The sequence below is a fragment of the Dothidotthia symphoricarpi genome (assembly GCF_010015815.1).
Source record: "Dothidotthia symphoricarpi CBS 119687 unplaced genomic scaffold P153scaffold_14, whole genome shotgun sequence".
NCBI classification, from domain to species: Eukaryota; Fungi; Ascomycota; class Dothideomycetes; order Pleosporales; family Dothidotthiaceae; genus Dothidotthia; species Dothidotthia symphoricarpi.
Window position 1 is genome coordinate 157,280 of NW_022985021.1, and position 13,000 is coordinate 170,279.

At 48.4% G+C, this 13,000-nt stretch overlaps 2 protein-coding genes across 2 annotated transcripts; one reads left to right on the top strand and one right to left on the bottom strand.

Moving 5' to 3' along the window:
* Positions 1–158: 158 nt before the first annotated feature.
* P153DRAFT_294672 (uncharacterized protein) lies at positions 159–1,444 on the top strand (the record flags this gene model as incomplete). Its single annotated transcript, XM_033663971.1, has 2 exons — positions 159–248; positions 335–1,444. The coding sequence occupies 2 exons, from the start codon at positions 159–161 to the stop codon at positions 1,442–1,444; spliced, it is 1,200 nt and encodes a 399-aa protein (XP_033521899.1).
* Positions 1,445–4,858: 3,414 nt separating this feature from the next.
* P153DRAFT_387254 (uncharacterized protein) lies at positions 4,859–5,851 on the bottom strand (the record flags this gene model as incomplete). Its single annotated transcript, XM_033670624.1, has 1 exon — positions 4,859–5,851. One exon carries the CDS (start codon positions 5,849–5,851, stop codon positions 4,859–4,861), a length of 993 nt encoding a protein of 330 aa, XP_033521900.1.
* Positions 5,852–13,000: the final 7,149 nt, after the last annotated feature.

Below are 13,000 nucleotides of genomic sequence, written 5' to 3' on the forward strand. Positions count from 1 at the left end.
TGATGCAAAGATAACGCAGAGTTTGGTAGCAGCTCGACGCGTCACACTAGCTGCTTACATAACATGTATCCACATTCTTGGGCTACTTGACACTCGTCGACTTCACTTTCACCATAGCATCACCTCTCGATCGGTCTAATGACTCGAGAACCAACGACATGACCGAACCAGACCAACGCGTCGGAAAGCGCAAAACGCATACAAAGTCGCGTCGCGGCTGTTTCCAGTGCAAACAACGTCACACCAAAGTACGTCAAGTCAGTTTCTAGATCTGCCTAACAGCCGATCGGACCTTTTATACAAGTATCCGATTAGTTTTACTTACGCTCACTAGTGCAATGAGGCACGTCCCCGCTGTGCCAACTGTGTTCGTCTTGATGTACAATGCACATGGCCACCAATACCAGACAGCTATCCGCCCTCACCACGATCAAACCCAGGCAGCCATATCTCTGTCAGTAGTCCCGAGACAACACAGCATGTAGACAGTTTCGATCTTTCTATCCCGGATATGCGTTTACTACATCATTGGACATCGAAGTGTTACCAATCATTGCATCCCGATGTTCCCATGAAACATGATCTCTGGCAAAATCAAATGGTCGAGCTAGGTTTTGAGCATCCTTTTCTGCTCCATGGCCTGCTTGCCTTGTCTGCTGTTCACAAAGCTGCTAGTGCACCGCCCGGCGACAGGCAGAGTCTCCTTCTCCAGGCCGATTCGCACATGAGTCGAGCTTTGGAGACGCATAGAAGACTTCTCGAAGAGCCGACTGTGGCGACAGCCGTTCCTATGTTCTCATTGTCGTCGACTCTGGTCACCTACAACCTTGCCTCAGCACAGCTAGAGAAACCGGAAGATCCGATTGGCTCTCTTCACCACTGCTTCATGTTGCTTCAAGGTGTCAAAGTAGTGCTCGATCCGCAATGGGATCAGATTGGATCCACTACTGTGTTTGCTGAGATGTCCGCAATGGTCTTGGGTGATGAAACGTTGAAATCTGTGGACGACCGAGCCAAGGGATATGAGGTTCCGGAAATTTTACGTCTGAACGAGTTGACCGAACTTCTTCTTAATTCCGAAGACAAGAGAGCATGCACAAGTGCCACCAGCGAGCTCCACGCGACTGCTTTACGCTTTCGACATATGCCTCCACAGAGTGACTGCTATTCTCTTCTTTTGCGCTGGGGATGGAACCTGCCAGAACGTTTCATGAAGCTCCTATCCTCACACAACCCTGTCGCCTGTATTATCACTGCTTATTTTGCTGCACTGTTGGCGCAGGGATACCCAATCTGGTGGATCGCCGAATGGCCGCAACGTATTCTCTACGCAACCGAGCAGCTATTGGCGACAACAGCGGAGTTGTCTAGATGGCTTGATTGGCCGCGACACATGATAAACACTAGGAGCTGGAGCACAACCACTACCCCCTTGTCTTCATGAGTCGCGGCATACGAGTACATCACCATCTAGGTATCGCACTCCCGTGTTTCGCCATCATGGAGTTACGTTCGTTGTTCAACCGTGTATTGATCGCTTCTATTGCATCCGCCTCTTTCTGTACCAAGCGGTGGACTTCTCGCATCATCCACCGCGCTTTCAGCAAAACTTAATCAGATCGCCCTCGCATTCGGCTCACTTTGCTGAGTGTCTTTCGAAGTATTGTTCGAATCTCCAGTCTGGCGGTTATTGCTTCGAAGAACAACACCAGACTTGTATTGGCCGCGGCCCAGCCCCAAGATATTCAAACGGTAGATCACTTGGAGTCTACGGCAAGGCAAAATTGTTGTAGTTGACGAGAATACTCTGTTCTTAGTCCATTGGCAAGCTGCAACTCTCTCTCCGCTTCGTTTCTCTATCCGTTGCCATTCTTGAAAGTTTGCCGACCTCTTTCAAACGCTCTATTCCTCTACCCATCTGCCCGGTGCTCGAAACATCGTCGAACAAGTCATGGCAAGCCAAGTTTTGATTGTTGCAATATATGCATTGGCGAGATGGTGCGGTCTCATGCAGCGGAATAGGGATCACTTCAATACTTAGCTTCAACAGATCAGCGGGCGGATAAATAGTCAACACAGAGTTAACTGAATTATTCCCAGGATACTTTATATCGTTCATGATGATTGTAACAAACACCAAGACTAGAAGCCCCGACGGCCCTCAGTAGGATAGTTACACGCGCGATTCCAAGCCATGGAGAGTTGATCATCCCATTGCTCACGCCAACAACCTCGCAAGGATCCCTTCATTCTGTTGGATTGTGATTGAGAGGCAGAAAGAGTCTGGCGTTCTTGTGTTGAACGACCGTATTGGGGAAGTGCAAGATGATTGAATTTGACTCAGGTCATGATGGTGAGTAAACGAGTATGATCCACAGGAGATGATGGTCGGCGTCAAGTCGTCATCAAAATTATCGAGACTTGATATTAGCAGGGATCAAGGACCAACGACTGCAAAGAAGTCATGAATGTAAGCAAGTATGCAACCATTCATCTAGAGTACGGAGTGTGAATGCCAACAAATGAGGGGTGTTTCATGCATGGATGTGCATTTTTGATAACTGTGCAACCATCCGATGCAACTTCCAATTTTGCGACAACTATTCATGCACTTTCATCACACTTCTTATGCACCTGGTAGTGGTGGGAATGGAGTATGATGTTGTCTACGTCTTTAGTGACTACAACGAAGCTCACTGGAGCCAACTATGCTGCACGATATATTGAATACATCTACCAGCTAACTGAATTGATGCGGTGTTGTATGCCCGTTCTGGAGTCAAGTATGACCCGAGAACCCTTCTTCGGCCATTTGTGATGGTGCACCAGCATGCCAAAATGTATTTTTGTTCAATAAAACATACAAATTACAACCGTATAACGAAGATGTTGTAACACCATCATGCATCCCTGAACGCAGAATATCCGGTACTGACACTAGATAGCGTAGGGTCTGAAGTTATGCCGTCTTGAACGTCGACGTCAGTGATCATACGGTTAAGGAAGTGAGCATTGGTATAACCTGCGTCGCGAAAAGAATTCCTTCGAAAATTCAAGATTTGATGATAACGACATGCTAGGTCGAACCAGCAACAACGTACTTGGCGACCCAGATGTACGTTGAGAACATAGTGCTGAGCGAAGTCTTAACGATAGGTTCGGTCTCAGTTTGAAGGAAGTGACTGATGATCAGAATTGAACGTAATGCTTTGTAGAGTCCAGAATAAAATCCTTGATGGCGATACACTTCGATATCTTATACAAATTCAAAACATGAAAAGGTTTTGGAAGATTCAAGCTGACTGCAGAACCACTCTGGAAGACTCCGTGGTAGTGTTCGACTGTTAAATGCCTAATTCCGGTCCACTGTATCGCATGTTCAAGATTACGAACTACTAGAGACCACTATAAACTTTAAAACGCTGTGATAGTGTGCCAGCGTAGAATTACCAGGTAACATCGAACATCTTCAAGCTCTGGTAGCGTCCCAATGGCAATATAGCTCCAAGTACCCATCTCAGTAGCAGGATTGATGCGAATTAGTCAACCACCTCAGATCGCCAATTGTAACCTTACTACTACGTTTGGGGAGGAAGAACTAGTTTGATACACCCTTGAACCGGCTGAATACTTCCGCTAAATATTGGACTATAAGGAGGGATCTAAGGCGATATGCAGGGCATTGAGCGCAACGACCAATAACATGCAAGATTGTCTACACCCAACAAGATGATGCTCAGTCACATCCGATCAACTCTTAATACGCATCGCTATACTTCTCCGGTCGGTCTTACCACAACGCCGGGTAGGCGTGGCGATTATCTATGTCACTTTTATGCGGCGGAATGTCGGAGATGGCGCGTCAAAAGCCTGCTACGGGAGCCGAACGTACCTACTTGAATTGCCAGCCAATCGCAGTCAACCGAAGACCACGGGCTACGAAAGCGATGAAAGAAACGGCCTTTTCTGCCGGTGCAATTGAAAGTGAAGATCTTCGACTGTTCAGCCGAGAATCCGCGGCCTTCTACTAACAGGTGACGGTGGCTCCGCGAAGAAGGCCGAGCATGATAATTACTGCGGGGGCGCGTTGAGGGGTAGGGTTTGAAGTACGGATCGAGTCGTGCAGCTGATATTGGTATCCATGTTGGCGAATTATCTGTGCAGTATTAGGATACTATTCGGCTAGTGAAGGTAGCAGCCAAGGATAAATGAGCTGACAAGGTTGGGCAGACTGTTGAAAGCATTCACAGCTCCAAAAGAGAGGCAGACTAATATGACACCATTACTACCTCCCATACAGAAAATTGCATCGTGCGAGAGATCATTTGATTATTACTAGTGTGGACTGTTTTGCAATCACTGCTGCGCCCTGCTGTGCTCACGAATGTAACGTGAATCTCTGCAGCCACAGGGCGCAGTTGCAGTACCGGAAACAGGGTTGCTACATCAAGCCCTTCTTTCGTAGTGGGCCACCGATCTTTGCCTCTCCAAGTATGCGGTCCGAACTCTAGGCGTCGAGTCCCCTAGACTTTTCCGAATTTGACTAGCGCGCACACAGCCGTACACGTAGCAGACCCGAACGCGAGGCACATGTTGCGCAGTTGATCACTTCTCTTGGGATCTGTTCCAGCCTGTCGATGACCTCTTCTGCCTTCTCTTGGAGCAGTTTTAACCTCTCAGCGTCCATCCATCTACCAGTGATCGTGTGATCTTGGACTTGGCTTTGCGGTACAGAGGTGCGGGTTGTCGCATCATCTCTGGAACACATCGTTGTCAGCTTGGTTGATGCCAGATCTGGTAGGAAAACACACTATGGATTTGAGTGACCATTGCTTGACACCCCATAGCCTGGTTACTTTCAAGGCGATGACGTCTTGTGAGGAGACATGCCATCGGAGGATGAGCTCTTCGAAGGCGGAGTGAATACGGCCGTCCGTTGGTTTCCAGCTACAAGCCGGTTCGCCTCGCGCTGCACATACGACCGCAGTCTGGAATCAGGGCATTCGTTGTGTTTACCCACGACCTCCATCAACTCTCGCATTCCAGCCCTGAGCAGCTCTACTTCTGCTTTCAAAAATCTGTTTCGGCGTTCGACATCCCGAGCCATTTCAACGAGGTCGTCCTGTTGTCTCTTTTGCTTGTTTCGGCATTTACTAGCAGCCTTACGATTTTTCTCGAGGTATATCGCACGCGCTGAACCTGGCTCTGCATATTCTGACTTGCGCCTTCTCCCAGCTGAGCTCAGCGATTCCGTCGGAGAAAGCGCTTCTTGGCTTGTCTGTACACTCCTGCGACGTTGCTTGAGTGGTGGTTGGTCGTGGCCGGTGGGGAGGTGAACGAAGTTGTGAGACTCGGTAGAATGGGATTGTTCGTCGAAGGAGAAATTGCCATTGGGATCGGGAGATGCGTCGGGTTGGTCGAAATGTGTCACTAATGGAGTCATCATTGTTGCGTTGTGAGTGTTTGTTGGCAAGTTTGTCGCAGTGAACATTGGAGACGCAGAGAATTCCAGGGGTGCTGTTACGGTGGTAGATTCTGGCCTGGAGACAAAATCGGTGTACGCGCGTCGTAGTGTTTGTTTGTGAGAAGACTCGTCGTCATGAGCTGGATATCCATTGTGTTGGAACATGGAATCATGTCTGAACTGGCCATCAGAGGAGGATAAATTTGGCGTTGAGAAATCCATATAAGCCGTCGTCGTCATGGAAGGCTGACTTCCACGGGGAGGGCAGGCCCAACTATCCTGTGTACTGTACAGGTTGGATATTTCAGAGGCCAACTTAAGGTCCAAGGGGGAATCACAGTACCGTGGTCCTCCGAGAGACTGCATTCCAAGTAGGCCGGTCGTCATGGTCGAAAAATAGAAGTGGATAAAACAAGTTGAGTGTAGGACAATGGTCTTATGTTGTAATCGAGTTGCCTACGGGAAACGATAGTGAATCAAGTGGGCTCGAAGTGGGCGCATCCAGACTCGATGACCGCGGCCACTAAGGCTCGACGTGGCTTATAACCAATGTTGGCAACCGCAAATGTGGTGTTAAAACGCCACATCCGGGTTCATTCAGACCGACAACCATGGTGCAATACATAGTGGATAACATGCAGGTTACGTGAACACCCATCAACCCAGCTCGCAGTACATTTTGTTGACACGAGGCTTGAGTATGGGCTCGTTCAAAAATATCCGGGTTTTCCAGGCGAAACCAATAACCTTGTTACGATTGCCATGGCGTAGTAGATGGCGGCTCTAGCGTCAACGTGAAGGTCGGAAGCAAGATCCGTGTCTGAACAAGCAACACTACCACAACGCTACATCCGCACAATCTAAGAAAAGAGCAATCGGTAGACGTGAAGGGGCGGTTCAAGTTCTTGCACAATTCAGACTTCTGTAAAATGTGTTGGTCTCTTGGTTTAATACTTTGTTGGTCGCATCTTAACATCATTCTGACGCTAGAGTGTCGAGTGCTGGGCTTTCCTGATCCAACGTCTCGAGAACCAGGGCGGAACGTGGTGCGAGATGGCACTCCGCGAGGCTAGAGCCCGGGTCGGCCACCGTTGCCGCTCTTAGTCGCGCTCAGACTTGGCGCATTGTCCCACCGGGCACCGTGGCCGGAGCGAATAAGACGCGATCATCGTGTCGGAAGGGTGATTCACACTTCCTTTTGTGGTTCTATCTCAGCCTCAGCGAGATGTTTGGCAACCGATCGAGTCTGCAATAGATTTCAAATTGCTAGCTTCATGGTGTTCTGAGTGAGAGGCTTTTTGTGGCTTGCCAGAAAATGAGAAGAGTGTAAGGCCGCATTGATGGATGCACAAAGGGTGACGAGCCAAAGTCGATGGGTGGGTCCGCGGAAGACGTTGGTGGGCTGATCTGCACCGACCATGCATGACACCGATTCCCTATAAGGTTAGCGTTCGGCCTCGGCTATACGAAAATCCATCCATCGTTCGCTATTGATCTTCATCTGCATATCCATTCGCTGGCTATCTGTGCGCCCAGCATCGTTTGTTCAAAGATTCGTTAGCGATCGACTCACAGGGCCTCAACGGCACTCAAAGCACCTACCCTTGTCAGCACCGCTCGTCATGCCCCCATATTCTTGAGATGTTGGTACTCTTGATTGTCAGCTTCGGGTCCCAGTTCCTGGCCTATGGGGCCGCTACCCATTGAAGGGTTTAACTACCGGTACAGACACTACTGTGTATGTTTTGTGGAGTGTCTGCAAGTAGCTGCAAGCGGCTATACACGCACGCTCTTGTTTGCATCGTATTTGGCATAGGGACTTCTCTAGTATCCAGTTCGAACAGCCGTTCAGGGCCGCCTTCACCTATCCAGCATTATCCCTGGCGTTCCTGTACGACTGACGTTTCTTTTGTGCTCGCGGCGTTCCGCGACCCTTGGTGTCCCGCAAAACATGGATCCTCGGTCATTATCTCCTTGGTGAATAAAAGATCTTTATTTGCTTGAAAATCGCCTTCTTGTATCCGGATCAATCCTCCAGTGTCTGCCGAGCCAGAAGAATCCCATTGTCCCCTGCAACAAGATGCTTGGTCACAGTGTGGCTGCACGGCTAGCGTCCGTGCTGTGTTCGAAAGACGTGGCTTGAAATCGATCGACATTCTGAAGGCGACAATGATACAAGAGAACGTACCAGTGTCGCCTCCATGCTGCCGACTACGCTCAGGGTATGCTTCGATAGACTTTCGAACTAATTGCCCAGTGTTGTACATACACGAGGTCGACGTATTGCGCATTTGAGCATCACTGCACACACAAACATGTTCTTTGTCAATGTTTGCGTTACTGGACTCTGAACAAATTGTTTGAGGTGTCCTTGACCTCATGGTACAAAGTGCTTGCCTGGGAAAAGACAAGCAGCAATTAGTCGAGGTGTAGGCTGGTACAGACAAACTTTGTCACGACTGAGAGGTCTGTATTCTCCACTGCTCTACCCCAACCTCCAATATTCTTAAGATCCAGAGTGTGTTTGTTATCTCTCAGTGCTACGCTCTAGTGCATTTGAAAAGCAACTGCGTCAGGTTTCGGCAGTGCACCTTGATTACAACTCCCTGACGCAGAGAACTTCACGTCCTCGACTTCGCAGGCTAGTCAGTTGGTGCAACAAGTCCATCAAAGCTTCGCAAGGAAGTTGAACAACACAAGGGCTGCCGAGATAGCTTTCTAGAAGATGCAAGAGGATCCTCCTTAGCCACCAAAAAATGGTCTCCGGTCGGTTACTGTTCATCAGGTTTACAGAGACTGAGAGAGTGAGTTTCTTGTTCTTCACATCGATGACTTGTGCACATACACGCTTGGTTCAAGATACGGATCTACTGCGACAGTGTGGCATTGTCAACTACGACATGATCTTACGGTCACGAGACATTGCAAGTCACTAGGACGCGGGTAGCCAGGTATGTACCATCCTGAATGACGTCTCTCTGCATTCACAAGCTCCAACAGATAGGGGTTGACTTGGACATGTCTTACTTGTTTGTGGCGTTGGTCTTTTGATCAGGGAGCTGAGAGGTGTGTGCCGTCGTTCACATCTCTTGGCCCGCACTGGATCTCATCAGTAATCCTTGATACTGCCGCATCCTTGCTTCTTCGGCCTCCAGCCACTCCATCTCGCATCTTATCTGCGCTTGTACGTGCGAAAGTGGATCGTCAGGTGCCATATCTGGGGTACGATCGAAAGGGAAGGCGTTCCGCGCTGTCTATGTATGGGCATATTGTTTTGGCACCTCTCTAACACTGGTAAAGTCCATCAGCCCCTCACGCTAAATTCAGCCGGATGACAATCGTCGATGCTTAATTACCGTTAGTTTATCCGCTTAACATGGCTTTGAATACGTCTGAGTCTTCTGCATCGATGTAACCGGGAGGTCCTACGTGTCGTGTCAATTCGATGCTCTATCGTCGACATGTCCAAAACGGCACATATGCCGGCACCGTTGAATGTGTCCATAAATCCAGCATGGTTCTATGTGGTGCCAACGGAGTAGATGCAATCACAATTGCGCCCATATCCGTGTTCAATCCTGCGTCGATCCCAGAGTTTTGACACATTTCAACCGAACTAGGACGGTAAGTGACACCTGCTGACATTAGTACAAGCTAGAATTTCCATGTATAGTATTCACAACCTTCACGAAAAATCAATCATCTTGACTGCTGAAGGACTTCGAGCCCCTGTCCAGGACTATGGTGATAGCAACAAGCATGCACTTAGTCAGTCATTCCAAGCCCGCTAGGACGACTGATCTGTTGCTGGGACAGCGGTCTAGAACAAGGTCTGCGTGGAAGTGAGACAGCCTCCCTTGATGCATGCGAAAGGAGGTATGGAGGCACAGCAGCGGCATGTCGTGCCTAGCAAGTGCCCCATGGGAAAAGTGGCGCATCCCGTCCCTCCAGAGATTGCCTGCGGGTACTTCTATTCTCGATGTCGGGGGGCTTGGAATCCTACTCCTATCGCTAGCGAAACAAGTTAGACTGTGTTGAATCCTTAGCGGGGGCACGCGTGAATCCTCCATCCTGAGAATGCATCATCCTGCACTTTGTACTAGGACCTATCAACCAATCAAAGTGGCACCGGAAGGATCCTCCCTATCAGTCAGCTTTGATGAAGACAAACAGTGGGCTGGTAAGAAGGATCATGATCAGCTGTCCCGCGATCTAAGAGATCTAACCAGTGGATAAGGTGACGATCGCCACGGTGATAGGCTACCTACGATGAAACGCGAATCACTGACTCTCACTGAAAACAAGACTGGAGTACGTACCTAGTTATCTACGCCACCCCGTCATAGGATAGTCTGTTCAAAGCATCAAATGTCTATCTTGTTGTGTTGGTACATGTTTGACAGGCTATCACTTTGGTAGGACTGAAGTAGCTTAGTCCTGGACCTTTCCGTCCTGCAGGAGCATGGGATACAAAGTATGCACAAGCAGATGTCTGAGCAGAGCAAATCTATTGGGTACCATCAACTCCACAGCTGATCCTTCCTATGGTTGAAACTTTTCGCCATGGTATCCACTCTACAACCTTTCCACATAGGCCTAGGCGCAACCGTTCCTCTATTTCTTTTGAGCCTGGTGAGACCCAGTCTCCTGGTTACACAAGATCAACTGCATGCTACCGCACATCTCTTCCACTGCCGGTGCCGGGGATGGCGAGGACGAAGAGACCTCATGTCAAGGCACCATCGTCCAAACTTAGCAACCACGCCATGTCGTCTCTCATGACGCAGGCTACGGAATTAGCCGCCGCACTGTTATGAGCTGCTGCAACACTCACAACAACCAGCAACACTGCAGAAAGAAAACAACAAGTTAAGCAATGCTGGGTAAAAGTAGCCTGCATATTCTCTAGGTAGTCTCAAACCTTCCCTGCGTTGCACTATTACGTTGTTATAGAAGTTGGAATGTGCTTCCCAATCCAATCACCAACCACCGCTTCTCTCGCCTCTTCCCCACCGTAGCTCCCGCTCTTAGTTACTCGTTAGCACACGTGTTTGCTTCTTCATCTCCACACTTTCGACACACGCCTAGCCTCACTAGTCTGCCTGCAGAACATTCTACTGACGACCCCAAGCGACGTTGGATCCGCGGAATTACCCACTGCAGCGGCACGAACACGATCCTCATTTGTGCATCCTTCTGCTTGTTGATACAGGTCATCACACCGCCCTTGAACAGACCATTCGTCTCGATCTGAAGAGCTGAAAGTAACGTGGTGGCAGGCAGGCTGGTACAACGCTATCCCACAGCCAGACGCATATTCACAAAAGCTCGAAAGAGTGTAAGAATTCTAACCTCTCTGTTTAGATTTACCATCCTTCTCAGTTGTGGCGTTGTGCTTGCGTTCCTTCACCAATATATCGATCTAATCCCGGGCTCCAAGCTTGACGCAAGACACTCTCAAACGAGTTGTACGCCACCAACGCCCAATATCAGCCATCTTCTCGCATAGACGGACAGCGCTTCACCGCGCCAAAACAGGGCGCTTATCAGCCACGACAAGACGGGGCGAACAAGCGTCTCGGCGCAGAACCTTGGTCCCGTGTGCATGATTTCAGTTACACAAGAAAAGAAGAAATCTGTAAGACTAACTGCGAGACTCAAGGTACTAAATGTTCTTCGCGTGGAGACTTCGAGTCCACGTTCTCGTATCTATGTTGGTATGGGTGTAGTCTTGCTGATAGGCTATGTACAGGGGTGTTGAATAGTCATGTAGCAAGAAACTCTCAAGATTATTGGGCATGTGAATATCAAAATTAATGTTCCTGTTTATGTCTGCAACTCGTTTCTCCACTCTTGAAGCAGATTCAACAAGCTACTTCTCACCTAAGCCTTTCCACACGCTTGCTTTGGCCAGTACGCCGAGCAGCTACTGTGATATCTTGACCATGTAGCCCTTATAGCGCCAATACTGAGAACCAATTTCAATTGGCCTGAGATGTTACACAAGGGCTTCTGATTCGCTCAGACATGGATATTGGTCGTCTGCTTAGGTGTGACAAGCTTAGAAGACCTCTAGGAATTGCCTGAGAAGCTGTCAAGAGGCTGGTAATGTGCTCTGCTTCGAGCGCATTTGTTAGTCTGTTGTTAGAGGCTCAGAATTGTAGCATAGACAGCGCGTCGAAAATTGGGATATTATTGTTGACACATATATTTCATTATACTACTGAATCGATACATACTTCAACAGTCAAAACGTGATCAACTGCATAAGAATTTAATATATCTTCCCTCTTTTCTATTGATACATGCCCGGCAGACAGTACTCGCCTCTGCTAAAACTTAATCAAATCCAAACACATCTCATAAGCCAAAGATAAAACAACATAGACAGGTTGAATAATTACATTAACACAAACAACCATCTATCTCGCATAAAAAGCCAACTCCCCCACCATCTACTATTACTCCGAATCCACAGCATATCCAACTTCTCCATAAAAGCAGCTAAGCGCAACTTATTACAAAGCCAGGAATGTAACGCAGTATAAAAGCTACTATCCAGTAGAATAAATACCCGTAAAGTAAATCAGTAGAAAAGCGAGCCGAATAACCGTCCTAACAACTTACTCCTCAATGTACTAACACAGACGCGTGTTCAAGAGCTGGGGCAGATGTCGAGAAGCTTAGTTTAAGTCGAGAAGCTTATCGTTTATCAGGATCGTAGTCTGCTGTGTATGGAATCGCATGTGTATATCTGGAGTTTGACTCGATTGCGATCTCGATCTTTCTACTCTCTCTCCTAAGTATGGACTTTGAACGGAGAGCCGGGAGGAAGGAAGGAAGGGTACTGGGAAAATTTCGCTAGACTACTTCTCGGTGTTTGTGTGTTAAGGTTAGTTTAGTCTAGTATGATGTTCTGTCTGTGTATGCTAAGTGTGTCTACTCCTCTCCTCTCCTCTACTCATGCCTATTCTATCCGACACAAACCTATCCAACGCTTAGACCACACCAGACTTCCGCAGCAATTGAATCAAGGCGGTGCTTGAGATTTATATGCATGGGTGTATGGATGAGTGGATGAGTGGATGAGTGCGGGGTTCTGCTTGTGCGTCTACATAAACTCGTTTTCTGTGTGGTGTGTGTAGTGTGAATCCTATTGGGGAAGGGGGGTGTTGAAGTGAAGTGAAAAGGGGATAGATGTAGTAGGGTAGAGACTGGGATCAGGACGTAGACAGAAGAAAGCTGAGATGCGAGTGTGTAATGCTAGACGGGCAAGAAACATAGAACAGACAAAGGTACAAGTACATTATAGACAGTTGAAACAGGGAGTAGGAGCGGCTAACACAACCACCACATCTGCACACACGACATCACCATGAAACAATCAAACATGCAAACTTTTCAAAATCACATTCCCTCCAACACATCCCACCCATCACACACCACCCCCCCCAAAAACCCTCCCATACGCCTCCCCCTCCTCAGGACTCAACCCCCCATCCAGCACCGCATGCGCCATATCCACCACCCCATCCT